The sequence below is a fragment of the Podarcis vaucheri genome (assembly GCF_965113315.1).
Source record: "Podarcis vaucheri genome assembly, chromosome: 7".
In the NCBI taxonomy this organism is placed as follows: Eukaryota; Metazoa; Chordata; class Lepidosauria; order Squamata; family Lacertidae; genus Podarcis; species Podarcis vaucheri.
In genome coordinates, this window is record NC_138765.1 from 19,990,736 (window position 1) to 20,018,461 (window position 27,726).

The 27,726-nt window shown below is 47.3% G+C and overlaps 3 protein-coding genes across 3 annotated transcripts in view; 1 reads left to right on the forward strand and 2 right to left on the reverse strand.

Moving 5' to 3' along the window:
- LOC309537649 (uncharacterized protein) overlaps window positions 1-27,726 on the forward strand; it is a gene marked incomplete at both ends in the record, with an annotated part of 243,324 nt that overhangs the window by 135,135 nt on the left and 80,463 nt on the right. The window lies entirely within an intron of this gene.
- On the reverse strand, window positions 15,809-26,722 carry LOC309536624 (uncharacterized protein). Its single transcript, XM_082230760.1, has 11 exons — window positions 26,713-26,722; window positions 26,400-26,459; window positions 26,119-26,139; window positions 24,786-24,836; window positions 23,660-23,716; window positions 22,904-22,939; window positions 20,895-20,927; window positions 19,428-19,463; window positions 17,860-17,892; window positions 17,476-17,508; window positions 15,809-16,090 (listed from the first exon to the last, which is right to left on the reverse strand). Exons 2-10 carry the CDS (start codon window positions 26,454-26,456, stop codon window positions 17,482-17,484), a joined length of 351 nt encoding a protein of 116 aa, XP_082086886.1. The 5' UTR covers window positions 26,457-26,459; window positions 26,713-26,722; the 3' UTR covers window positions 15,809-16,090; window positions 17,476-17,481.
- Window positions 16,060-27,726, reverse strand: part of LOC309537582 (uncharacterized protein) — a gene marked incomplete at its 3' end in the record, with an annotated part of 29,755 nt that continues 18,088 nt past the window's right edge. The window contains exons 11-16 of the mRNA XM_082232479.1: window positions 26,400-26,459; window positions 24,786-24,836; window positions 20,895-20,927; window positions 19,428-19,463; window positions 16,301-16,434; window positions 16,060-16,090 (exon numbers count right to left, since the gene is read on the reverse strand). Of these exons, the coding sequence (XP_082088605.1) occupies window positions 16,060-16,090; window positions 16,301-16,434; window positions 19,428-19,463; window positions 20,895-20,927; window positions 24,786-24,836; window positions 26,400-26,459 (345 nt within the window). The remainder of the gene's footprint in view (window positions 16,091-16,300; window positions 16,435-19,427; window positions 19,464-20,894; window positions 20,928-24,785; window positions 24,837-26,399; window positions 26,460-27,726) is intronic.

Sequence of the window (27,726 nt, forward strand, 5' to 3'; positions counted from 1 at the left end):
TTGAACACCTTCTTTATAGTATATGAAGTAAAAAAAAAAACCCCCGTAAATAATTGTGTACTTTGATATATTAGGGTGGAATCGCTTCCGGTGTTGGTGAGTCGGTGAGTATTCACATGATTTCGTTTATATATTTCCCAATGAGTGTGACTAATTCTTTTGATTTCTGCTCAGCCATGTGTGTAGCCACAGGGTTCTAGCCGTCCCAGGATTCAGGAGATATAGTACCGTATTTTTCACTCTATAAGACGCACCAGACCATAATACGCACCTACTTTTTGGAGGAGGAAAACAAGAAAAAACATATTCTGAATCTCAGAAGCCAGAACAGCAAGAGGGATTACTGCACAGTGATCCCTCTTGGTATTCTGGCTTCTGGGATAGCTGCACAGCCTGTTTTCGCTCCATAAGACGCACACGCATTTCCCCTTACTTTTTGGGAGGGGAAAAGTGAGTCTTATAGAGCAAAAAATACGGTAGTTTATCGCCGGCTGAGCTGGACATGGGGAGTTAAACTGGCACAACACTGCTCAGCCATGAACTTTTTGGCTCAACTGGAGAACTGCTGGATCCTCACCTTTCACATCCCAGTGGACCTTGCAGTAAACTGGCTCTCTGTATGTGAATAATAATGGGCAATGGATATTGAACACCTTCTTTATAGTATATGAAGTAAGAAACACAGAAATAATTCCATTGCGCTCCAAGGCCCCGGGCCCACAGTTTCCTTAGATAATAAGCACATGAACATGAGTAATTAGGTTTATGGGATAAAATAGGTCACAACTTTACTGGTTACAGATGTGAGCAGTTTGGCTTAGGCATTGGGGTGAAGCCAGGCTATATTTTGATTCCTGCCTTTCTGCAGGGATTCCAACTAAGGGTAAAACACCAGTAGGGGGAGCCCTATGACTTACATCAAATAAGGGCATCCCGAGGGGTCCCCCTTGGGCCCTGCCCCTCGGCTGGATCACCACAAGGTCCAGGATACCTGGCCGCAACACCACCCACCCGGGAAGGTGAGCGGACTACTTTGACATATTAGGGTGCAATCATTCGTGGTGGTGTGCCAGTGAGTATACACAGAATTTTATTATATATTCCCCAATATACCGTATTTTTCGCCCTATAGGACGCAGTTTTCCCCCTCCAAAAATGAAGGGGAAATGTCTGCGCGTCCTATGGGGCGAATGCAGGCTTTCGCTGAAGCCTGGAGAGTGAGAGGGTTCGGTGCGCACTGACCCCTCTCGCTCTCCAGGCTTCAGGAAGCTATCCGCAAGTCTTGCAATCCCGGCGGGAGTTCCCACGGACTCACAAGGCTTGCGGGCAGCAGCCTGCAGCCCACAAGCTCGGGGGAGCGGGGAGGCGCAGCGCCGCCATCCTGCTGTTCCCTGACCTGGTTTGGAGGCTGCCAGCCCCACAAGCTCTGGGGACAGATATCCGCAATCCTGGGGAGACCGGCGGGACTTCCCGCCGGGCTCCCTAGGCTTGCGGATAGCAGCCTGTTCTGGGGGCTGGGGTCGGGGGAAGCTCGGGCATCCCCCGCCCCAGCCCCGCGCCTGGGGGGAAAATAATTTTTTTCCCTTTATTTCCCCCCCAAAAAAAACCTAGGTGCGTCCTATGGGGCAGTGCATCCTATAGGGCGAAAAATACGGTACTACTAAACGTTTTGTACTGGCAAAATACATCATTTTCTCTGCTTGTGCCAATTTGCAGTGTAACACAACCACCACCACCCAAAATGTGCTGTTTTCAGGTCTACATTCTAATGCGGAGCTCCCAAATGTGTTTTTGGAGCCATACTTGAAAAAAGAAGTTTTTTTGGGAGAGGGAACACAGCATGAAATAGTGCAAGATCAGAGAGACCAAAAGGCCGCTGTGCTGTGGCAATAAAAAATGTTGGTTTGCAGAAGAATGTCATCCCAGATATTAGTTACAGATAGGTAGCCGTGTTGGTCTGCCATAGTCAAAAGAAAAAAATTTCCTTCCAGTAGCACCTTAAAGACCAACTAAGTTAGTTCTTGGTATGAGCTTTCGTGTGCATGCAGTGAAGAAGTGTGCATGCACACGAAAGCTCATACCAAGAACTAACTTAGTTGGTCTTTAAGGTGCTACTGGAAGGAATCCCAGATATTGCCTTCAAGGTTTTGGAACCTATGGGGTCCTGACTGTCCTAAGATGAGGAGATATGTCAGCAGTGCTCAGCCATGATCTTTCTGGCTCAGCTGGAGACCTCCTGGATCCTCACCTTTCACATCCCAGTGGACCTTGCAGTAAGAGTGCTCTGGTTGTCTTGCAAACAAGGGCGAATTCTCCCTATTTTATTGAGACTCCGTTTTATACTATGTTTATTAAAAACAACAACAAGCAAACAAGAAATAACTGTGCACTTTGACATTTCAGCTCGGAAGCGCGGTGGTGAGTATTCTCATGATTTTGTTTATATCTTTCCCCAATAGTTTAACTAATTATTTTGTATTGGCAAAATACATCTTCTGCCCTGCCATGTATTCAGCCAGCAGTGCCCTGGCTGAGCTGGGATGAGGGAGATATGGTAGCAGATCTCCAGATGATCTGGGGACAATGAGTTACACTGAAAAACACTGCTCAGCCACAAACTTCCTGGCTCAGCTGGAGATCCGCTGGATCTTAATCTTTCACATCCCAGTGGACCTTGCAGTAAGATGGCTCTCTGGGTGTGGATAATAATGGACAGTGGATATTGCGCACCTTCTTTATTATATATGAAGTAAAAAACCCCATAAATAATTGTGTACTTTGATATATTAGGGTGGAATCGGTTCCATTTTTGGTGGGCCGGTGAGTATTCACATGATTTCGTTTATATATTTCCCAATGAGTGTGACTAATTATTTTGATTTCTGCTCAGCCATGTGTGTATCCACAAGGTCCTAGTTGTCCCAGGATTCAGGAGATATAGTACCGCATTTTTCGCTCTATAAGACGCACCAGACCATAAGGCGCACCGAGTTTTGGGAGGAGGAAAACAAGAAAAAATAATATTCTGAATCTCAGAAGCCAGAAGAGCAAGAGGGATCTCTGCACAGTGATCCCTCTTGCTATTCTGGCTTCTGGGATAGCTGCACAGCCTGTATTCGCTCCATAAGACGCACACGCATTTCCCCTTACTTTTTGGGAGGGAAAAAGTGAGTCTTATAGAGCAAAAAATACAGTAGTTTATCGCCAGCTGAGCTGGATATGGGGAGTTAAGCTGGCACAACACTGCTCAGCCATGAACTTTCTGGCTCAACTGGAGATCCGCTGGATCCTATACTTTCTTATACCAGTGAAGTTTACTGTAAGATTGCTCTATTTGAGTTGCTGATAATGGGGGGGGGGGTTTATCCCTTTTATTCTGTGGATTAATTTGTTACTCTGCACAGTGATCCCTCTTGCTATTCTGGCTTCTGGGATAGCTGCACAGCCTGTATTCGCTCCATAAGACGCACACACATTTCCCCTTACTTTTTGGGAGGGAAAAAGTGAGTCTTATAGAGCAAAAAATACAGTAGTTTATCACCAGCTGAGCTGGATATGGGGAGTTAAGCTGGCACAACACTGCTCAGCCATGAACTTTCTGGCTCAACTGGAGATCCGCTGGATCCTATACTTTCTTATACCAGTGAAGTTTACTGTAAGATTGCTCTATTTGAGTTGCTGATAATGGGGGGGGGGGTTATCCCTTTTATTCTGTGGATTAATTTGTTACTATGTGAAGTTAAAAAATAAGAATGAAAGAACTGTGGACTTTGGCATTTCAGATTGGAAACATTTCTGTTGGTCTGCCCATGGGTATTCACATGGGATATTTTAAAATTTTTGCTAATTATCCCAATTCAAATTGCTGATTTTGAGCTATAAAGGCATGAATGGCTCAGGACTGCAATACCTCAAGGACCGCCATTCCCCACATAAACCATCCAGGAATTTGTGTTCATCACCTGTCAGGGGATGATTAGCTGCTTGTGCTTAAAATTGTGCCCCCTCAGAGTTTGTGCGGCTCCACAAACCTCTGTGTGTGACAGAGCTCCTCAGACATGTCTGCTCTAGTCACTAGTAGAGTCTGACAGTGGCTGCCTGCGGAAGCGCTTCCAGCAAAGAAGCTCCTTAACGGAAACGCGTCTCCTGGACTCACGACGTGGCAGCTTCCGGCGAAGACTGGGTCTCCCTACAGTTGCTTCTGACACCTCCCCGCTATTTTCGCTGGACGTGTCTCTCACCCCTTTCTCTCCCCTGCTGTTTCCTGCCTGGGCTGCTGCGTCTCTCTCAGCATTACTGAGATCCTCCTCCAGAGACCCCTCGCTCCCCCTGCTGGTCCCTGCTTTGGCTGCTGACTCTCTCCCAGTCTCTGGGAGCCCTACCAACTCCCTTTCCTCTGATGTCAGTTCCCTGACATCCACCTCCCCTCCAGGGCCCCCTTCCCCCCCGCCCCTACTCTCTCCTCTGGGCGGTGAGGAGCTGAAACCCCGAAAAGAATCCTCTTCATCTTCAGACGTCTCGAACATTTCCCTCCATCGGTTTTCGTTCCGGCTCGCTGAATCCTCCTCCGCCTCGGAATCAGAGAACCCCTCCAACTCTTCTTCTTCGTCGGTGGTGGCGAAGTATTCCCTCCGGAACCTCGCCACTGGCTGAGGTTTACGAGGGAATCTCTGATGAAAAGTTTCTATCAAAACCTCGTCATCTACATCCTCTGCCATGACCCAGGTGTTTTCCGACTCCGGCTCCCCTTCCCACATTACCAAATACTCTACTTGATCTCCCTTCCACCTGGAATCGAGAATCTCCGCTACATGGTAGCTGTGTTCTTTTTCCTCCATAGCTGGTCCCCTATTGACCCTCCCTTCTCTGTCCCCTTTATACGGTGACAGCAACGACCTGTGGAACACTGGGTGCAGCTTCATGTGGTTCGGTAACCGGAGTCTGAAAGCCACTGGGTTGACCTGCTGCGTGACTTCAAATGGGCCCAGCCTTTTGGGTCTTAACTTCTTACAACCCCCTTTGAATGGTAACCCTTGGGTGGACAGCCACACCTGGTCCCCCACCCTAATGCTTTCCCCTTCCCTTCTGGTTTTGTCTGCCTGCCTCTTATATTCCTCCTTCGCCCTGTTTAAATTAAGTTGGAGCTGGCGATGGATCGCTTCCATTTCTTCAACGAACTGTTCTGCAGCTGGAACGCTCCAGTTCTCCCCTTCCCCCCCTGGGAAGGCTCGGGGATGACACCCGTGATTAGCCAAAAAGGGGCTCATCCCCGTGGACACGTTCTCTGCATTGTTGTAGGCAAATTCTGCCAACGCCAGCTTCTCCACCCAATCATTCTCTCTGTCATTCACATAACACCTCAAATATTGCTGGAGGACACCATTAGCTCTTTCCGCCTGCCCGTTGGTTTCTGGATGACGGGCAGTTGAGAAATTCACCTCTACATGCAATAAGCTCATGAGCTTCCTCCAGAACCTGGAAGTAAATTGTTTCCCTCGGTCAGAAACCACCCTCAAGGGGGCGCCATGCAGCCTAAACACATTTTCCACAAACAATTTAGCGGTTTCTTCCGCTGTGACCGCATGTGAGCAGGCTATAAAGTGGGCCATCTTGGTTAACAGGTCTACCACAACCATGATGGCTGTTTTCCCTCTGGACCTTGGCAGATCAGTCATGAAATCTATTGCCACTGCCTCCCATGGCCTTTCCGGCGTGGGTAGTGGTTCTAATAAACCTGCCGGTGCCCGCCTCTCCCCCTTGGCTCGTTGGCATTGGTCACACCCTCTCACATACTCCCGCACATCTTCCCTGACCTTGGGCCACCAGAATTCCCTGGTAACCAGCCACATGGTTTTGTGTTGCCCAAAATGCCCTGCTGTGGGGCTATCGTGCAGTTGCTTGAGTACCTTTTCCCTCAATTCCCCTTCAGGTATATATAACGCTCCCTTGTAGTACAACGCCCCGTTTCTCTCCTCAAAACCCCCGGGTTTGTCTCCCTCCCTCCTGAGACCCCTGAGTTTGTCCTGGGCGTATTCATCCTGCACCGTTCCCTCTACCAGTTCCCTTTGCCCCACCAATGCGGCCCCACACACCCAGCGGTCCTCGGGAATGACATGGGTCTCTTCGGGTGCACCCTCCCCCTCCAAATATTCAGGTTTGCGTGAGAGAGCGTCCGCCCTAACGTTCTCTGGGCCTGGCACGTAACAAATCTCAAAGTTAAATTTGGAGAACTCCTGGGCCCATCTCAACTGCCGTTGGTTGAGCACTCGCGCAGTTCTCCAATACTCTAGATTCTTATGGTCCGTGCACACTTGCACCTTATGTTGTGCACCAATTAGCAGGTGCCTCCATCTCCGGAAAGCCTCATGAATCGCAAGAAGTTCCCGGTCGTACACCGTGTAGTTCCTCTCGGATTTGTTCAGCTTTCGCGAAAAGAAGGCACACGGTCGCCACTCTGACTCCTCCTTCCCCGGCTGCAGAAGAAGCACCGCCCCTATGGCTCTGTCAGAAGCGTCTGTTTCGACCCTCAGCTTTTTTTGTAAATCCACATGCAGAAGTTGTTCATCAGAGGCGAAGGCCCTTTTCAGTTCCTCAAACGCTCGCTCCGCCTCCCCCGTCCAAACAAACTTCTTTTTACTGCTGAGACAGTCCGTGATGGGCGCCGTCAGGTGGGCGAAGTTTCGGATGAACTTACGATAAAAGTTTCCAAACCCTAGGAACCTCTGCACATCCTTCTTGGTTTTGGGTGTTTTCCATTCCAGCACTGCTTGAACCTTGCCGGGGTCCATGGCCAACCCCTTGTCTGACAAGCGGTACCCCAGGAATTCCACCTCCTTGGTATGAAACTGACACTTCTCCAGTTTCACCCACAGCCTGTTGGCTTGCAGCCTGCTCAACACTTCTCTGACGTCTCTCACATGTTGCTCCTCATTCTCCGAATACACCAACACGTCATCTAAGAAGGCCACGCAATTCTTGTAGAGCAAAGGCCCCAGTACGTGGTTCATGAAGGCTTGAAAACACGCGGAGCCTGTTTGTAATCCAAAAGGCATCACGAGGTATTCAAATGCCCCCAAAGGGGTGAACATGGTGGTCTTCCATTCATCCCCTTTCCTTATACGTATCAGGTTGTACGCCCCCCTTAGGTCCAGCTTTGTAAAAATCTTTCCTTTCCGCACCCTGGTCAAAATATCATCAATCCTGGGCATAGGAAAAGCCGCCGGCTCTGTCACTGCATTTAACTGCCGGAAATCACATACAAGTCTCGGCTTGTCCGTGTGCTTTTTATCCACAAAAAACACTGGGCTACCCCCCGCTGCCTTGGACTCTCTGATGAAGCCTCTCTTCAGGTTCTTGTCAATGAACTCTCGCAACTGCTGCATTTCCCTGTCTGACATGGCATACAACTTGCCTACAGGAAGCTGTGCTCCAGGGAGTAAATTGATCTGGCCATCAAAGGGCCTATGCGGGGGTAGTTGGTCAGCTTCCTTCTCGCTGAACACGTCGCTGAGATCAGCATACTGTGGTGGCACCTTCCCCTTCTCCATTACTTCAGTCCCTGCCAGGGTGGCTTGGGCCCCTGCTGACCCCTTTCCCCCCCTGCAGTGTTCTAAGCAATGTGCTGAACCGAAGGAAACCACTCTTTGATGCCAGCCCACCAGCGGATCATGTAGGGCTAGCCAGCTCATTCCCAAAATAATGGGAGCGCCTCCCAAGGTGGCCACATTAAACGCTATCAGTTCTGTGTGCCTTGCCACCCTCATTATCATTGGGACGGTCTGCAAGCTGACTCCTCCTCCCAACAGTTCCCTGCCATCGATCGTGGTCACCTGCAGGGGGTTGCTTAAAGGGATAGTCTGTATCTGGTGTTCAGCAGCAAACTCCTTGCTCATAAAATTGCAGGAGCTGCCTGAGTCCAACAGCGCCTTTATTTTTAGGGGGTGTCCATTTTGCAGCTCTAGCGACACTTCAATCACTAGAGCAGGTCGAGGAGCTTCTGGCACGGGCACTTTCACTGCTCTTTGGCCTGGCTGCAGTGCCCTGACGGTGGCAACCAGGCGTTGGCTTTTACATGCTCCGTTTCTCCCTGCTCTCCCCCCTCAACAGCTCCCACCATCCCTTGCCATTCCTTCCTCTGGGGGCAGACTCTGGCAAAGTGGCCTGGCTGTTGGCAGAGATAGCATTTCCGGGCTCCTTTTCCCTCCTTCTTAGCCCCCTCACTGGGCTTTGAAACTGCGCGCGCGCGGGCTGTTCCGATTTCCATCGGCTCTGCCGGCGGGAAAGCTGGCTCAGGAATGTCTGGAATGCGGAACTCCTTCCAACGTTCCCCTCTCCCTTCCCGCCTCTCCAAGGCTCTTGCCTCCTGGCGCGCTCCAATGGTCAGCGCAGATTTGGTCAGCTGATCCATAGACACCGCCCTGGGGCTCCGGGACAGCTCGTCTTTCACAGCCGAAGAAAGACCTTCTTCAAATAGCATCTGAATGGGTGCCGCCGATAAATCCCACCCCAATCTGTGAATCAGCATGGTAAATTCAGTCCAGTACTCACGGACAGATCTGCTTCCCTGCTTGCAAGCCATTAGCTGTCTGCGCACCACCCCTTCCTCAATATCGCTGGAAAACATGATATCCATTGCACGAAAGAACTTCATAGTGTCCTTTAGGATATCATTGTGCGTTGCCATCAGGGGTCGAACCCAGTCTCGCGCCCCCTTCTCAAGATGCCCAATTACGAAAGCAACTCGCGATTCCTCATCAGGGAACTCATCAAACTGCACATTAAGGGCATATTGCATCTCTGTCCTAAAGGCATGGTAATCCTTGGGGTCCCCCCCAAACTTCTGCACCAATCCTGGTACCTTTCTGGGGAACTGAGTGGTTCTCCCCTTTTTGTCTGCATCCTGAGCCCTTCTCTCCTCGAGCCTCTCCGTCTGCAGCGCAAGTTGGACCTCCAGAGCTTGATACCTTTCTTCCAAGCTTGGACCAGCTCCAACCCCTGCCTCTCCGGTTCCGGCTGGGTTGCTCATGATGCTTTCTCCTGCACAGGCAGCGTACAGAGACTGTCAGACTGCTGTCAGGGGATGATTAGCTGCTTGTGCTTAAAATTGTGCCCCCTCAGAGTTTGTGCGGCTCCACAAACCTCTGTGTGTGACAGAGCTCCTCAGACATGTCTGCTCTAGTCACTAGTAGAGTCTGACAGTGGCTGCCTGCGGAAGCGCTTCCAGCAAAGAAGCTCCTTAACGGAAACGCGTCTCCTGGACTCACGACGTGGCAGCTTCCGGCGAAGACTGGGTCTCCCTACAGTTGCTTCTGACACCTCCCCGCTATTTTCGCTGGACGTGTCTCTCACCCGTTTCTCTCCCCTGCTGTTTCCTGCCTGGGCTGCTGCGTCTCTCTCAGCATTACTGAGATCCTCCTCCAGAGACCCCTCGCTCCCCCTGCTGGTCCCTGCTTTGGCTGCTGACTCTCTCCCAGTCTCTGGGAGCCCTACCAACTCCCTTTCCTCTGATGTCAGTTCCCTGACATCACCTGAGACCCATTTTTTGTGTGCCTCCTTCATGTGAGGTCCAGAGGGTGGGAACAGAAGAAGAGGCCTTTTCTGTAGTCGCTCCCCATTTGTGGAATGCTCTCCACAGGGAGGTTTGCCTGGCATCTTCATTATACATCTTTAGGTGCCAGGCAAAAACGTGCCTCTTCAACCAGGCCTTTGGCTGATTCTACAGCCTTTTACATTTGTTTGTAGGAGTGGGGTATGATTTTATTGTTTTTGTTTTAACTGTTTATTTGTCCTTTTACCCTGTACCTCTTCTCTTGAGAGCCAGTGTGGTGTAGTGGTTAAAAGCGGTAGTCTTGTCATCTGGTGAACCGGGTTCACTTCCCCTCTCCTCCACATGCAGCTGTTGGGTGACCTTGGGCCAGTCACACTTCTTTGAAGTCTCTCAGCCCCACTCACCTCACAGAGTGTTTGTTGTGGGGGAGGAAGGGAAAGGAGAATGTTAGCCGCTTTGAGACTCCTTAAATGGAGTGAAAGGCGGGATATCAAATACAAACTCTTCTTCTTCTTCTTCTTCTTCTTCTTCCCTTGTGATAAAGGGCAATATATCAAACAAACAATCAATCAAACAAACAAATAAACAAGAAATTAGTCAAAACTACACACCCAACTGTCATCCTGGGCTCTTCCAGGGATATAAATTAATAAGTAATAACAATAATACAAAGATATATTTATTGGGGTAATTCACACTAAAATGGCAAAGGATTTTCATGGGCATTTTTTCTTCTTAAAAAAATGCAGATTGCTGTAATGATGCGTGTTCTACCAATAGCAATTGTTCTTTCAGATTCAGAGGCAACACACTTTGGAGTAAAGATTATGAGCTTTATTGATTATACAACAAGCACTGGACATAAAAACACACGCACAGCCTACCCAAAGTTTTTTGGGGAAATCACTAAGCATTTAAGTACAAAACTCTTCTCAAGGTTATTTATCTTGCATCACTTGGAAACCCCTTTAGAAAAGCCAGCAGGTAAAAACCCATCTTCTGGAACTATTGCAAAGCACAGTTCTGGATCTCTGGCCTTAGGTGGAGTTCTCTGTGGAACAGCACTCCTGTATCCTATATGTATACTGTTTTACACTTGGGAATGTGGCAAACAGCCATGTTTCTGTCAGAGGTGGTTTTAGGGTGCAGTCGTACTGGGTGCTGAACAGCAGGGGACACCAAAACAAGGAGGGAGAGAGGCAGGGGTGCAGCCAAATTTTAGTCTTGCATAGGATGCCACTGAAATTTGAGTTCACAGTTTCTTAGGTCCGCCAAGAGAAATACCAATGGCATCATCCCAAACCATTTCAAGGTATACCAAAGGATTGGTAAGCTGTCCTTTTCCAGTATCAGTGTAGGACTTCCATCACAGCTTAGTCATTCTCATTCCCATGGCTCTGAAACTGCTAAACAATGAGCTAACCAAAAAGAACTGGTTAGCTCTGCCCTGCTGGTCTCATGGACCCAAGGCTGTTTTGTAGCCTTGACATAAAAGCCTACATGCCATCTTATGACATGGAACATTCCCATATAAAATTAATTCCTTAAAAGATGTACTAAAAAGGGACCAAAATATTGCAATGGCTAACCAAGCAGATTCAGGTTCCTACACAGACGCCCAATAAGGCAACAAATAGATAATTGTTGGAGGCCATGTATCTCTTCACAATCACAATATTCTTCTATGTATTTCCAATACAATGTGGAGAACTGAATTTAAGATTGGAAAGATGAAAATGCTGAATAATTTTCTCGAGGATTGGGAAGGTGGGAGGAGATGAGAAACCAAGACCGATTCATTCCTACCCAGGAGTAAGCACCAGTGAACTCATGTACATTTTTAGCTGGGGAACCTGTGGCCCTCATTCCTGGCCATTGACCATGTAACATGAGGCTGATGAAAGTTGGAGTTTGACAACTTCTCCAGGGCCATAGAATCTTTATCCTTGATGTATAGGATTGTACTTTGTTAATTTGGTGGTGCTAAGGGACATGGGTGGCGCTGTGGGTTAAACCACAGAGCCTAGGACTTGCTGATCAGAAGGTTGGTGGTTCGAATCCCCACAAACGGGGTGAGCTCCTGTTGCTCAGTCCCTGCTCCTGCCAACCTAGCAGTTTGAAAGCATGTCAAGTGCAAGTAGATAAATAGGTACCGCTCCGGCGGGAAGGTAAACGGAGTTTCCATGCGCTGCTCTGGTTCGCCAGAAGCGGCTTGGTCATGCTGGCCACATGACCAGGAAGCTGTATGCTGGCTCCCTTGGCCAATAAAGCGAGATGAGCGCTGCTACCCCAGAGTTGGCCACGACTGGACCTAATGGTCAGGGGTCCCTTTACCCTTTACTCTTTAAAAGCTTTTAGCTTTAGATCAGGGACAGAGAACATATGGCCCTTCAGACGTTGTTAAACTCCAACTTCTATCAGCTCCACCCATCATAGCCAATGATCAGGGTTCCCTAGCCCTTATGCAGCCTTACCTCATTGGGGATGTTTATGTGACTAATTATTTATGTTCTTATTTCCAGGCGCCTTAATACTGAAGATCTCTGAAGATCTGAAGATACACTGAAGATCTCTGCCACATTGACAAAGGCTCCCTACTCTCTTGTACACTTTTCCTACACTGCCTGCCCTAAGCCAATCAGACAAAAACTGAATCACAAAACCAATGCTAATACAATCAGGATAATCGCTATAACATGAACTGATTTTCTTGTCTTTGTACAGACAATATGAACTGCCCTAATTAATACCCTGATGACTGGCAAAAACTTTAAAAAATAAATAAATCTCAAATACGCTAAAATTGTTTTTGTTTTGTTTTGTTTTAATGACTAGTCTAAGCTAGGCACTACGTTTTCGTCACTCCTGGTGCAAGGTCAGTAGCATCTGCAAATTTATTGCATCTCTTCAATTTAGAAAGATGTTGAACAACAATGAGCCCAGGACCGAACCCTGCAGCACCTCACTTGTCACTTTTTCCCCAGGTCAATCAAATTACAAATTCACCTAACGGTTACCTCGTCAAGCCCACATTTTACCAGCTTCTCTGCAAGAATATCATAGGGGATTTGTTAAAAGCCTTACTGAAATCAAGATACACTACTTCCACAGCATCCCCCTGATCCACCAAGCTTGTCATTCAGGTCCTCCACAAGCAATCTGCATCTCGGTTGCAGGGCCTGCCTTTGCTTGGCCTTCTCCATACCTCTTCTAGTTCTGGGAGAGAGCAGGAAGTCACAGCAGGAAGTCACAGAAGGGGAGACTCCCTGGCTTATTCAGCAGCCATGTCATCTCTGCCACTTGGCCCCCTCTTCTCCAGCCTCTGCTTCTAGCTCTGATTCTGAACTGCTCTCTACCATGGACTCTTCTTGCTCACTAAACCCTTTTACCTCTTCAGCTTCCAACACATCCTCTTTGCAGTCTGCTTCCTGTTGTTCTTCTGACCACACAGACCCCTGGCTCTGAACAATTTACCCCTGGGGCTTCCAGCCGATTCATGACAATGAACTACTTTGAGGGGGTTTTCATATATCGAGAAGCATACAATTTTAATGAAATAAAATAAATATGAAGTATCAGGACTGGTGGTCTAGACTACGGTTCACCAATCTCTTGGGGCACATTTGAAAACTAGAGAAACTGTTGTGAGCACCCTCCCACACCACCTATTATATTAGCTACAATGGAATGTTTCTTTCAAGCCTAACTTTTGTGCAGGAACCTACTTAATTCACATTTTCTGAAACAAGACGTCCTTTGAAATCCACACCTCTCAGAATTTTGCAACGCAGCTTTTCAGCCAGGCGGTGTGTACAGAAATGCATATAATGTGGGCAAAGTGTGCATTAGACTGCAGATATTAGAAGAAGAAACCATGCCAAAATGCATTAGATTGTGGGAAATTACTATGTAAAGAATGTATATATTAAGCAACATTGCATACAGAGATGTGTATTTTAGGAGAAATGTGCACTCAGATACTGGTGGATTTTCATGAGAACTTAAAAAAAAAAAGGAAAACTGATGCAGAAATGGGGGGGGGATAGAAAGAAACCATAATTGACAGATTTACATAATAATAATAATAATAATAATAATAATAATAATAATAATAATAATAAATTTTATTTATATCCCGCCCTCCCCAGCCGAAGCCGGGCTCAGGGCGGCTAAGAACAATCAAAAAATCCAACATTCTAAAAACATTTCATTATAAAAATTAATTAAAATCAAATTGATGGCAACCGTTAAGCAAAACTCTGTGCAGATTGCCAGAGGAGGGAGTCAGGCTGCGCCCCAACCAAAGGCCTGGTGGAACAGCTCTGTCTTGCAGGCCCTGCGGAAAGATGTCAGGTCCCACAGGGCCCTAGTCTCTTGTGACAGAGCGTTCCACCAGATTGGAGCTGCAGCCGAGAAAGCCCTGGCTCTAGTTGAGGCCAGCCTAACCTCTCTGTGGCCTGGGACCTTCAGGATGTTTTTATTTGCAGACCGTAGGTTCCTCTGTGGGACATACCAGGAGAGGCGGTCCCGTACGTACGAGGGTCCTAGGCCGTATAGGGCTTTAAAGGTTAAAACCAGCACCTTAAACCTGATCCTGTACTCCACCGGGAGCCAGTGCAGCTGGTATAGTACTGGATGAATGTGATCTCGCAGTGAAGACCCCATAAGGAGTCTCGCCATGGCATTCTGCACCCACTGGAGTTTCTGGGTCAGTCTCAATGGCAGCCCCACATAGAGCGAGTTACAATAATCCAGTCTGGAGGTGACCGTCACGTGGATCACAGTGGCTAGGTCAGGGCGAGAGAGATAAGGAGCCAACTGCTTAGCTTGGCGGAGATGAAAAAATGCTGCCTTTGTTATAGCTGTAATCCGCGCCTCCATAGAGAGGGAGGTATCGAAGATTACACCCAAACTCTTAACGGACGGTGCTGGCACTAATTGCACCCCCGCAAGAGATGGGAGTTGCCCCCTCAATCCCATATCGTCCTGTCCCAGCCAGAGGACCTCTGTCTTCGAAGGATTTAACTTCAACCGGCTCTCATGTAACCATCCAGCCACAGCTTCCAAGCATCTGATCAGTGCGTCTGGGGCCGAGTCAGGATGGCCATCCAACAAAAGATAGAGTTGGGTGTCATCAGCATACTGATGGCAACCCAGCCCAAAACTCTGGACAAGCTGGGCGAGGGGGCGCATAAAGATGTTAAAAAGCATCGGGGAGAGTATCGCACCCTGAGGCACTCCACACGCCAAGGAGTGGCGCGATGACAATTCCCCCCCAAGCGCCACCCTCTGTCCCCAACCAGAGAGAAATGAGCGCAGCCATTGAAGGACTGTGCCCTGGATCCCCACGTCGGCAAGGCGATGGTCCAGGAGTTCGTGATCAACCATGTCGAAGGCTGCTGACAGGTCTGAAAGAATCAGCAGCCCCAAACCGCGGAGATCATCTGTTAGGGCAACCAGAGCCGTCTCGGTCCCATGACCAGCGCGGAAGCCGGACTGGAATGGATCCAGAGCCAATAATTTGCTTGCCCTCAGCAGGCGTGCCAAGACAACTCTTTTGGTCACTTGTGTCTCCTGACACTGTCTGTGCCGGTAATGTTATAATTTTTCTAATAATTCTGTAAGTTTTGTATTTTTGTGCCTCAATTTGATCCTTGTACATGGTTTTGTACGTATTGTGGTGTTTTATCCTTTGTGACTTGCAGTCGCTTTTATTGATCATGGTTTATTAATTATTTATTGTAATGGTTAAGAGTGAATTTATTCTTAATTATTATTTGCTGATGTTTTGAGAGTTAATTTTATTGTGTACAATTATATTCTAATAGATATTACTTTTATTGTGTACTATTATATTCTAATAGATATTACTGGATATTACTTTCTTTGATATAAATCATTCCATTTTAAAGTTATATTTTATTATGACTTTCTGTATCGGATCAGATTATTTAAAGGTGCATGTTCTTCGTTGTTTATTTTGTTGCTGTAAACCGCCTTGGGCATAATAATATAAAAAGGTGGTACTGTATACAAATTAAAAGTGAAAAGAGAAGAAATGGTAAGTACATTGCTGCCTGCTGCCTACTGGTGGCTGTACAGCTCAGCAGAAGAGGAGTGAGCAGCTATCTTTTCTAGCAATGGTACAGCTGTAGCAGAGAGAATAAGACAACCTTCATGAACATCGAGATTTAGGAGTACAATCAAGGCTCATGTCAGCATCGTCTACTCCTCAATAAAACAAATTAAGAACCATGTCTGTGCAATTGGGGTTTCAGTTTTATTTGAATGAAATATTTTCCAGGGCCAAAGGACAAAGGAATAGTTAATTAAAGACACCAAAGTAAAATCACCCCTAAACCAAGATTTGTTTAGGTCGAATGTTCTGTTTTCCTTGATGGAACGGACTCTGTTAATTTTGCAGACATGTACGTAGGTTTCTTGTCTTTCTGGATGAAAGGAGAAAGGTGTGCTAACTGGTGTCCCAATTAGCTCCTTCGGTTTCTGATCTGTTAGCTCTTGCTCTGGGCTATTTCAGGCATCCTGGAAAAAGACGAGAGGGGAAGAAGTCATAAAAGAAAATGACTGCAAAAAATGTAGGGGCGCCAACTTGGGCCCTAGGTTATGGGTGCCCAATGGCATCCATGACGTAACATGACGTTGTGAAGTCATGATGTCACAACATCACATTAATCAGCAAGCTACTGAGGTGCTTCTGAGGCCTGGCTTCTGAGACCACGTCTGAGGCCTCACGGGGCCTTGACGATCATGTCCAAGACCTCCAATGTGACTTTGGTTTGTACCGGAAGTTGTGTCAGAAGCCTGGCAGGGCCTCCGACGTTGCCTTGGAAGTCACGTTGGGCTTCCAGTGTGACTTTCAGTAGAAACTGGAAGTTACGTCGGAACCTGCACTGTTGGAACCCACAGCCAAGTCCCCCCCCCCACTAGTTGGCAGCTATGACCTGGAGTGAACAGATCATGAGGTCAAATCTCATCCTCCAAGAGAGAGCGTTTGGGGCCCTTCATCTTACAGGCAAATGAATGCACAGAAGCAGCACTGCATCTCTATTCTAGACTCTTCAGGGCTGTCAATGCAGGAGGGCCACAGCTCAGTGGTAGAACACATGCCTTGAATGCAAAAGTTCCCAGCTGGGAGATAACCCCATCAGAAATCCTGGAAAGCTGCTGTCAGTTGGTAAATAACAACAACAACAACAACAACAATAATAATAATACCTCACCCATCTGACTGGGTTTCCCCAACCATTCTGGTCATCTTCCAGCAAGATATAAAAACATAATAAAATGTCAAAAAACAAACAAAAAAACCCTGATACAGGACTGCCTTCACATGTCTCCTAAAAGTTGTGTAGTTCTTTATCTCTTTGACATTGGATGGGAGGGTGTCCCACAGGGAAGGTGCCACTGCCGAGAAGGCCCTCTGCCTTCTCGAATGATACTGAGAACTACATAGACCAATAACCTGACTCAGTATAAGGTAGCTTCTTATGTTCCACTCAATGGAGCTTACTCCTGAGTAGATATGCATAGGAGTGCAATGTTAGTTTTTAAAACCTTGGCCATAAAATAAATTTAAAAATTATAAACGAGTAGGCATGAATTTTATCAAAATATAGATAAAATCAGCAGTTTTAAAAGAACAAACCTAATTAGTTGCCCAATTCTCACTGAGCAAATTTTCACTGGAAGTTTTTAAACAGAGGTTGGGGGGCCATCCACCTGGGCTTATTTAACTGTACTTCCTGATTTGCAGAGCATTGGACTAGGTGGCCCTTGGGCCCCCTTTGAATTGCGTGGCGAGTTTCCGCCTCCCCCCAGTTGGAATAAAGACACAGGACACCATTGTTTAGGTTAATCACAAGGAGAAAGGAAGAGGCAATGCCATTATAGGCATATTTGATACTCACATGACTTTACTGCTGCTGTTGCTTTCCCCCCCTCTGGAATGCAAAGTTAGAAATTCAAACAACCGAAAGATACTATTACCCATGTGTTCAATGCAGGCATCTGCAAATGGGTGACTCAGTATGAGCAGTCACACGTGTGCAGAACATGCCTCTGAATAGACATAGGGGCCCCAGCCACACAGATCAGCTACATCTGAGCAACTCTGTGCATCAAAGGGGCAGGGCCAGTGGAAAGGTGTGGCACTGGGGGCGGGGCCAGTGGCCCAAGCTTTGCTCCCTGGCATTGCTCACGGCAATCCTGCACAAAACATGTGAAAAGGCTTAAGCACGTTCCCTGGAGCACTTCTGGGAGAACTGGTGCTATGCCCCATGATATGTATTCACCTTTCTCCATGGTTGTCTTTTGTTACCGCCAGCCTAAAAAGAAAAAAATAAGCCATAATTATTTCCAGGCTTGAGAGAAGAATGGAAACATTGGCTTTGGTCCTGGAGGCCTGGAGAATGGAAACATTGGCTTTGGTCCTGGAGGGCTGGAGGCCAAATGTGCCCCCCCCCCACTGGCAGAGGAAGAGGGGGGCAGGGGAGCGGCCACCGCCCCCCCCATGCTGGGCGCCATGCCCCCACAGATGGCACGCCGCACCCCTGCAGGTGGTGCACCATGCCCCCGGGACGCACGCCAGCCATTCTCCCGCCTGCTTTCCGCCCCCGGAGCCAGAGCATGAAGCTTTGCCACTCCTCCCCACCTCTCTATCTGTCCTTCCAAATTCTCCCCAGGCCACACCCCTCTAATTTGCACCCAATTTTTTTTGCCTGGCTGCCATGTGTCCTTTAACTCTGGTGATGCATTTTGTATGCCTTGATGAAGGACAGGGAGGAGTAGATGCACACAGAAACCAGCTTCCTATACAAAGGTAAAATTAACATTGGTTGCTCTTCCCACCTTTATCTCTGGCACTGTGCACCAGTGCATGTGGCCCCTGGAAAGTTGCCTAGGACTGAAAAGGTTTTCCCATCCTTGAGCTAGGAAAAGTGAGGCTGCTCAGCGTGCTTTCTCCTTTCCTGTTCTCTTCTGCAAGCCAACATGATCTGCAATTTGGCATGGGCAACTCTGTCCATTTCAGTTCCTCATTTTTTGCATACGAAGTTCAATTTTCCATATGTCCACATCGGTTTGCAACTACTACTATTGAAAGTGCTTGTGAAAATGCACCACCAGCAATTTGCAGCTAATTTCTCCTAATATACATTGTTTTCATATGCAATTTCCCCAGTTCGCATTTTTTGGAAATGAATTTTCTCCAATTTTGTATGCTGCTTTCAGTAGTAGATGCATTCTTAGGCACACTTCCACCATGCATGCTGGAGAACTGCATTGCAAAATGTGACGTCCACATTTTGGGGGATGGCTGTGTTTTGGTTTGCGTCTTGCTTCAGAAAGTGTGAGCTGGGGAGGCTGGCTTTCAAATGAGAACGGAATCAGATTTCTCATCTCCTCTATCCCTACCTGCAATAGCCAGGCTGCACCTTGTCTCATTTAAGGGTCTCCGTTGTGGAAGGGAGAGGGAGAAATTCATTTGGTTCACATTTTCAGGCAAACCTATCTAATTTATATTTCACGGAACAATAAACAAGCAATAAACAGCTACCCTTCAAAATCCGCACTTCTCTGAATTATGCGATGCAATTCTTCTACCGAGGAATGTGCTTGTTTGCATTGTAAAAAGTGCAAATGAAATGAACACACACACATGTGCATATTAGAGCAACTAATGTACACAAAGGCATATTGGGGGGGGGGGGACTGCATGCAAAGGAAGTGTGTATATTCCATCAATTTCTCCAAGTAGTTTCTTGGAGAAATGCATATGGACCTGTGTATGAATCTCCACTCCATCTCAAATCCATTATGATGGGCCTGAAAGTAAGGGAGGTGACTCTTGAGAGTGTCTTACCCTTCCTCCTGCCTTTTTATTCTTGTTTGCTCCAGCCTGCAATGAAAAGAGATAGGGAACATATTAGCCAGGAGTGTTTTCTTCCTCTCGAGACCAATCATGCCAATAGAATGGGGGCAGATGGGACACCAAAGGAATATAAGGGATAGAAAATACAGCCCTTTGCTTGTTCAGAAGCCCCTGGGGTGCATGCCAGGCACACCCGCGCCTGCTCTCTGCCCCCGGAGCCGGAGCATGAAGTACCACCACTGCCCCCCCACCTCTCTATCTGCCCTTCCAAATTCTCCCCAGGCCACACCCCTCTAATTTGCACCCAAATCTTTTTGCCTGGCTGCCATGTGTCCTTTAACTCTGGTGAAGCATTTTGTATGCCTGGATGAAGGACATGGAGGAGTATAAGCATGTAGAAACCAGCTTCCTACACAAAGGTGAAATTAACATTGGTTGCTCTGCCCACCTTTATCTCTGGCACTGTGCACCACTGCGTGTGGCCCCTGGAAAGTTGCCTAGGACTGAAAAGGTTTTCCCATCCTTGAGCTAGGAAAAGTGAGGCTGCTCAGCGTGCTTTCTCCTTTCCTGTTCTCTTCTGCAAGCCAACATGATCTGCAATTTGACATGGGCAACTCTGTCCATTTCAGTTCCTCATTTTTTGCATAGGAAGTTCAATTTTCCATATGTCCACATCGGTTTGCAACTACTACTATTTAAAGTGCTCATGAAAATGCACCACCAGCAATTTGCAGCTAATTTCTCCTAATATACATTATTTTCATATGCAATTTCCCCAGTTCGCATTTTTGGAAACCAGTTTTCTCCAATTTTGTATGCTGCTTTCAGTAGTAGATGCATTCTTAGGCACACTTCCACCATGCATGCTGGAGAACTGCATTGCAAAATGTGACGTCCAAATTTTGGGGGATGGCTGTGTTTTGGTTTGCGTCTTGCTTCAGAAAGTGTGAGCTGGGGAGGCTGGCCTTCAAATGAGAAAGGAATCAGATTTCTCACCTCCTCTATCCCTACCTGCAATAGCCAGGCTGCACCTTGTCTCATTTAAGGGTCTCCGTTGTGGAAGGGAGAGGGAGAAATTCATTTGGTTCACATTTTCAGGCAAATCTATCTAATTCATATTTCATGGAACAATAAACAAGCAATAAACAGCTACCCTCCAGAATCCACACTTCTCTGAATTATGCGATGCAATTCTTCTACCGAGGAATGTGCTTGTTTGCTTTGTAAAAAGTGCAAATGAAATGAACACACACACATGTGCATATTAGAGCAACTAATGTACACAAAGGCATATTGGGGGGGGGGGACTGCATGCAAAGGAAGTGTGTATATTCCATTAATTTCGCCAAGTAGTTTCTTGAAGAAATGCATATGGATGTGTGTATGAATCTCCACTCCATCTCAAATCCATTATGATGGGCCTGAAAGTAAGGGAGGTGACTCTTGAGAGTGTCTTACCTTTGCTCTTGCCTCTTGTTTCTCTGCTCCAGCCTGCAATGAAAAGAGATAGGGAACGTATTAGCCAGGAGTGTTTTCTTCCTCTCGAGATCAATCATGCCAATAGAATGGGGGCAGATGGGGCACCAAAGGAATATAAGGGACATAAAATATGGCCCTTTGCTTGTTCAGAAGGTACATCTGTTTCTTGAGCCATTTGGATAGTAATGAAAGGGCCAACCTCAAAACTGGAATGGGGAATCAGGAGAGACTAGAGTTGGGAATCCAATGAAATACATGAAATAGCAATAAAGGATCAGAGCTGACCATGCCACCAAGCTGAAGTACTTGCTTCAGCTGTCAAATTCTGGTTGCCTCTAGAGGACAATTATTGGATCCAAGGGTGGTGACTTCAGTCTTCCTATACTATTCAGCATGAGCAACTTGAGGAAATGTGGGGTGTAAATGTTAGGCGTGTGCGCTAGCTAGAAGAGGCAACTTGTATCTGTAGATTTTGGGAAGAAGCCTGATGTGTTTCAGAGCCTCTCTGTATCTTTCCTATATGATTAGATTTTCAATAATGAAATAAGGTTTGTTAAAAACAAGTCTGTTTTCTCCTCATTCACTATAATGGGGGATCTAATAATAGCTTATTTTTCATTTTCACATATGTGGATGAAATTTGCTGGCATCTAGTGTAGATTATGTCAGCCGACCTGTACACAGATACATCCAGTGGTTTTCCTTGCAGGTCATCTTTAAAGTTTGATTTAAAAACAAAGGCAAAACAAAACATTTTCATTTTCTGCCAAAACTGAATGCAGTTTGCTGGCGTGGCCACTTCTTTTGAAGAATAATAGCTGCAGTGATTCTCACAGAATTAAAATCATTACTATTTTGGATTGGATACAACAGGAACAATAGGGGAAGGGGTGGCCGTGGGAAAAGGAGCATAGTTACCCAAGAAATACCGAGGGTAGGGAGGAACAGCAGAGCCGAAAAGAGTATACTTAATGTGCTACAGACATGGAAGTACCGTATTTGGGGAAGGGGAAATGTATGTGCGTCCTATGGAGCGAATGCAGGCTCCTTGGCTTCAGCGATAGCAACGGGAAGCCTCCGAAGCACAGAGGGAGCACTCCCTCCGCGCTCCGGAGGCTTTGCATTGCTTTCGCTGAAGCCTGCAGAGCGAGAGGGGTCATTGCGCACCAACCCCTCTCACTCTCCAGGCTTCAGGCAGCTATCGGCAAGCCTTCGGAGCATAGCAGGAGTCCCCCCCCCCGTGCTCCGAAGGCTTGCAGATAGCAGCCTGAAGCCTGAAGTCCAGGGAGCGCAGCGCCAACTCCCACTGCACTCCCCGGGCTTCAGGCAGCTATCTGCAAGCCTTCGGAGCGCGCCCCCAGCCCCGCAAGCTCCGGTGCAACCTTGCCGCCGATCCCGGACCTGTTCTGGGGGCTGGGGTCAGGGGAAGCTTGGGCTTCTCCCGCCCCATCCCCGCAGCTAAAACCGAAGCCAAGACAGTGAGTGGGATCCATCCCGCTCCCTGTTTTGGCTTCTGCCAAAGCCGCACGCAGCCTCTCCCAGCTGGAGACGTTGTGCGCAGCTAAAAAGGAAGCCAAGACAGCCAGCGGGATGGATCCCGCTCGCTGTCTTGGCTTCTTTGCCCTTTGGGGAGGGAAAAAATATATTCCCCCCCCCCTTTATTCCCCCCCCTAAAAACTAGGTGCACCCTATAGTCCGGTGCGCCCTATGGAGCGAAAAATACGGTAAGTAGTTTGTAGGCTACCAGGTCCCAAACTGTCCTTACTGTCTGTAAGGGTTCATAGAATCATGGATTCATAGAATTGTAGAATTGGAAGCCCAACCCTGTGCAATGCAGAAATCTCAACTGAAGGGCATGTTTTGCAATGATGCAACATGCCTCACCATACAGGTGTCAGTTACATTTTAGGATTAATTCTGACTGCCCCTCCTCCCGCCACCCAAAAAATGGGGGGGGTAATGGGAGAAGGTAATGGAAAATGTCTTACTGCACCGCCGCCATTTCCAAACATCGACATTAGACTCTACAAAAGGAAGAAAAGGCATTAATCTTTCTCTGGCTGATGGACATATAACACCCCACGCTGTAAATCAGGCATGTCCAACTCCCAAGAGACTGCGATCTACACCAGCTATTAAAAAACTGGCAGTGATCTATCCATTGGATTGACCAGAGTTGTTGAGCTTTTTGGGGTGAGGATGATAGGTAGAGCGTGATTGACCGGTTGGACATGCCTGCTGTAAATGTATCTATCTCCAGTTTTCTGCATTCTCAGGACTAGACACATAGCCTGAAGGGGCATAAGCCAGCTTCCTATACAGGAGACTCCCCATTTCTGCAGGGGCTATGCTCTGGACCCTCTAACACATACACAAAATAGAGTAAAATGGGAATCGCTTAGCTGATGGCCGGAGAAGAACCTTGCATTCAACTTTTCAGGATTTGTTGTTGTTGTTTTGTTAATTTATTCAGTTTGTTAGTCACCTAATACATTTAGCAAAGACAACCTAAGTGCCTTCTGAAACTTACTTACAAATGTTCACTCCTGAGGCCATTTCATGTTTTTCTATAGGTGTGCCAGCCAGGATAGAGAAGTTTGTTGTGCACATTGTATACTCATTAACAGAGCACAAAGTAACTGGGGGAAAGATATTGGGAGGAGCCAACATTATAACTTAGGAAGGGCATTCATTCTGCGATAAAACTATTGTCTTCATAGTCCATGTAATGGAAGGCATCTTACCGATAACGCAGCTCCTCCTCCTCCTCCTCCTCCTCCTCCAAGCAAAGCCATTAGGCCCTAAAGAAAAGGAAAGCACGGAATTCTTCTCTAACACTGATTTTGGTGCCTCCATCTTGGGCATATCCTATATGATTTTATATTTTGTCAGAGGTGCTGACTTGTGCCCCAGATTGTGGGTGTCCAGCGGCGCATGCATGTGCAATGTGACATCCTGACATTGCTCACACATCACATGCGCATTACACTGGGCTCCATGCTCAGCCTCCACCAGCCACCACCCGCTGCCTCGTGTCCACTGGTCCTCTGCTGCCACTGCAGTGACTGAACCTCTGCATCTGCCATGGGGCCCCCATTGGGGCCTACTGTGGCCGCAGGTGTGTTTCCAGGGCTGTGTCTGTGGTGGGCCTCAGTGGAGGCCTTGTAGTGGTGGCCTTGGCCTGGTCACTGTGTTGGCGGGGATCGGGTGGGTGGCCAGCTCCCCTCTTCATTGCAGGGGCTTGGCCCCCCTGCTACAAATATTGAGGGGACTGAGGCACTCAGGGCTCCATAGAGATAGTGCCTATGTAGATTATTGGGGGTGCCAAAGACCCACCACAGACACCTGGAGTTGGCGCCAAAGTATTTTGTTGTCAGGCAAAGAAATCTGTTCTCTGCCCCATGATGGAGTTGCATTTGCATCAGTAACTGCTGTTGTGTTGTCAGACCTTGTAGGGTCAGATCCAGGTTTCTGTGGCCCCTTAGGCAATAGGGTTTCAGTGGGTCCCTTGCCTCACCCCTTCTTATGCAAACCACACCCCTCATAGTTGGCTCTCTCTTTGCATCCCATGCTAGTCTTTGTGCCTATTTCTTTTTTGCAGAAGGAGTTTGTGTAGGCTTTTTACTTTGCAGTGACTTGGTTAGAAGGCATTCCTTCCTGGAGCACGTTTGAGAAACTCAGTAGCACTGAACAAGTAAATGTCTACTCAGAAGTAAGCCATACTGAATTCAGTGGGGCTTACTCCCAGTTGAATGGGGTTAGGGTTGCAGCCTTAGAATGCGCTTGGGGAGAAGCAACAAGTATCTGAATAATGGTGTCTGAACAAATGTTTAATAAGAACTCCTGGCTCATAACCAGTTATTCCCTTACCGAGCCGCCACCTTCCTTTTCATCACCACCGCCACCTGAAGACATCATGCTCTACAACAGGGAGAAAAACATAATCTTCTGTAATGCACATGTCCACATCTCCTTTTTGTGTGTGCACTGTGTGATTTGGTTCATTATTGGGTGAAGAAACCTGCCTTCTGCAGTTGACCCTAGCTGAGGGCCACGGTGTGCTGTGCCATCTAAAGTGGACTGCTGCCAGTGGTGGCTCCTGAAAGGACTTACGGACGTATGACACCCTCCCTGTTTCCTCCTTTCACCATGTTTCTCGCACACATTTAAACAAGGGGGGAATAGGATCTGTGCTGCTGGCCCTGCCCTAAACAATGCACACTGCATTGGCTCAACCAATTCATGTACAATGGTACCTTGGTTGTTGAACGGCTTGGCTCCTGAAAAAATCGGCTCCTGAGCACCGCAAATCCGGAACTGAGGGTTGCGGCTTGCAAAATTTTTTGGAAGCTGAACGTCCTATGTGGCTTCTATGGCTTCCGATACAGTGCATGAATCTTCTGCAGCCAATTGGAAGCCACGCCCTTTTTACAAGTGGCACATAAAGTTCACTTCACATTTTTATGGTGTCAGCCTTCAAAGTATTATTACTATTACTATTACTATTACTATTACTATTACTATTACTATTATTCTGCCCTTCAGTCATCGTACCCAGGGTGGTTTGCAAAGAAATGAATTAATTAAATTGGGAAAGGTGAACAGAGACCCAAACAACAGCAGTTAAAAGAGCCTCAGTGGGATGGAAAATGTATATTGAAAAGCACAGGGTGTCTCTCATACTCTCTATGCAGTTGCACTGTGATAATATCAGATATAGGGTCACAGGTGGCGCTGTGGGTTAAAACACAGAGCCTAGGGCTTGCCGATCAGAAGGTCGGCGGTTCGAATCCCCACTACGGGGTGAGCTCCCGTTGCTCGGTCCCTGCTCCTGCCAGCCTAGAACTTAGAAAGCATAAAGAGCAAGTAGATAAATTAGTACCGCTACAGTGGAAAGGTAAACAGCATTTCCGTGCACTGCTCTGGTTCACCAGAAGCGGCTTAGTCATGCTGACCACATGACCGGAAGCTGTACGCCGGCTCCCTCGGCCAATAAAGCGATATGAGTGCCGCAACCCCAGAGTCATCCGCGACTGGACCTAATGGTCAGGGGTCCCTTTACCTTTACCTAATATCAGATAAATGAGTAGCACCCTAATAAGAGATATATTAGATAGTTTCTTCTACTGTCCTGATGCCCAGGAAAACCAACTAAAGACTGAAGGAACTAACATTACAAGGGCTACAATGTATGGTTTCTTACCAAAAACTTCTTAAGCGATCCCTACAAAGGAAAGGAAATGTATTAATCCTTCTGTACATGGAAGACAGGAAATGACATTTAGCTCTTCTTTGACAACACATTGTAGAATTTGAATCACTTATGAGCCTTCTTCAGATGTTTTGTTTAAAATTCAGCTTTGATGGGATACTTTAGGCTTCCTCACAGCCTACTTGTGTGTGCAGAGGAAATATGGTGATTGGGGCCACATCCTTAACCCTGCCCTCAGAATTGCCCTGGAATTAAAAGGGAGAGTTTCTTACCGCAGCACCCCCACCACCTTCTAGATCATCATCACCTGTGGGAAGCATAGACAACATGCCCTACAAGGGGAACATGAGAATTATCTCTGTTAATGCACATATTCATAGGTCCACCCCCATTTGCTTTGGTTTCTCATTGCATGAAGAAACCACCATTCTCCAGTCAGCAAAGTTTTAGCTTGGCCCTAGCTGCGCTCAGTAGTGTGTGCCATGGCGGGCAACTGCACTCACCTGACCTCTTGACAGCTGAGTTGCTGCTACTTAGCAAGAGTAATTGGGGGTGGGGTGATAGAGGGGCAGGTGCAGGACAAACCTGCCAGCAGGATCATGGGATCAGATCCACCAGTACATTTGCACCATGCTGACCTCCTCACCAGCTCATCCCTCCCCATTTCTTCCCAGAAGGAGGTGAGGATGCAGCTGTTGGGAGATCAGGTAAGCCATCCTCCTGTGTGGGCGATACATTCCATTGCTGTTTTAATTGCCAGATGGCAAAGTTTCTAGTCAAGGCAACATTTCTATTTTCCATTGCTTTTGGAAGAGAAAAGTCAATGGGCAGACCCTTTGCAGTACAGTGGTACATCAGGTTAAGTACCTAAGTCGTTCCGGAGGTCTGTTCTTAACCTGAAACTGTTCTTAACCTGAAGCACCACTTTCGCTAATGGGGCTTCCTGCTGCTGCCGCGTGATTTCTGTTCTCATCCCGAAGCAAAGTTCTTAACCCGGGGTACTATTTCTGGGTTAGCGGAGTCTATAACTAACCTAGAATACTTCCCAGAATCACATATATGTTCAATGCGTCATGAGGTCCCACTTAAAGAACAAAATGAGTTCCCAATAAATTGTTGGTTGGGGGCACGTGTTTTGCATAATGAGCTGGCAATCTCCAATATTTCCTATGGGAACATGTCTAATCAGTGATCTCCCCTCCCTCTCTTGCCATGGTTTCTTCTTAAAATGGCTGCAGCCAGCCAGCAAAAGAGAGACGGGTGGGGTGGGGAATGATTGGTCTGATCTCTCTCCCTCTTCCCTTTCTAAATGGTTTCTGCCTGTAAACAGCTGCTACCAGCTAGCAGAGCACAAACAACAAGGGGGCAAATTGTGGCTGTTTAGATATAGGAATCAGCTGCACTTGTAAGTGAGGGTTGGGCATAATGCTTTATGTTCGGATATGTAATATTTTTGCAGAACAATCAAGCTGATAGCAGGACCTGTGTCCATAGGAGACCCTTAATTGAACCCAGAAGGAGCATGAGTATGGTTTGGGGAGGGGTCGGCTAAACACATGTTTTCATGGTGGTTTCCCTCAACAAGCAAGTCATGTACAG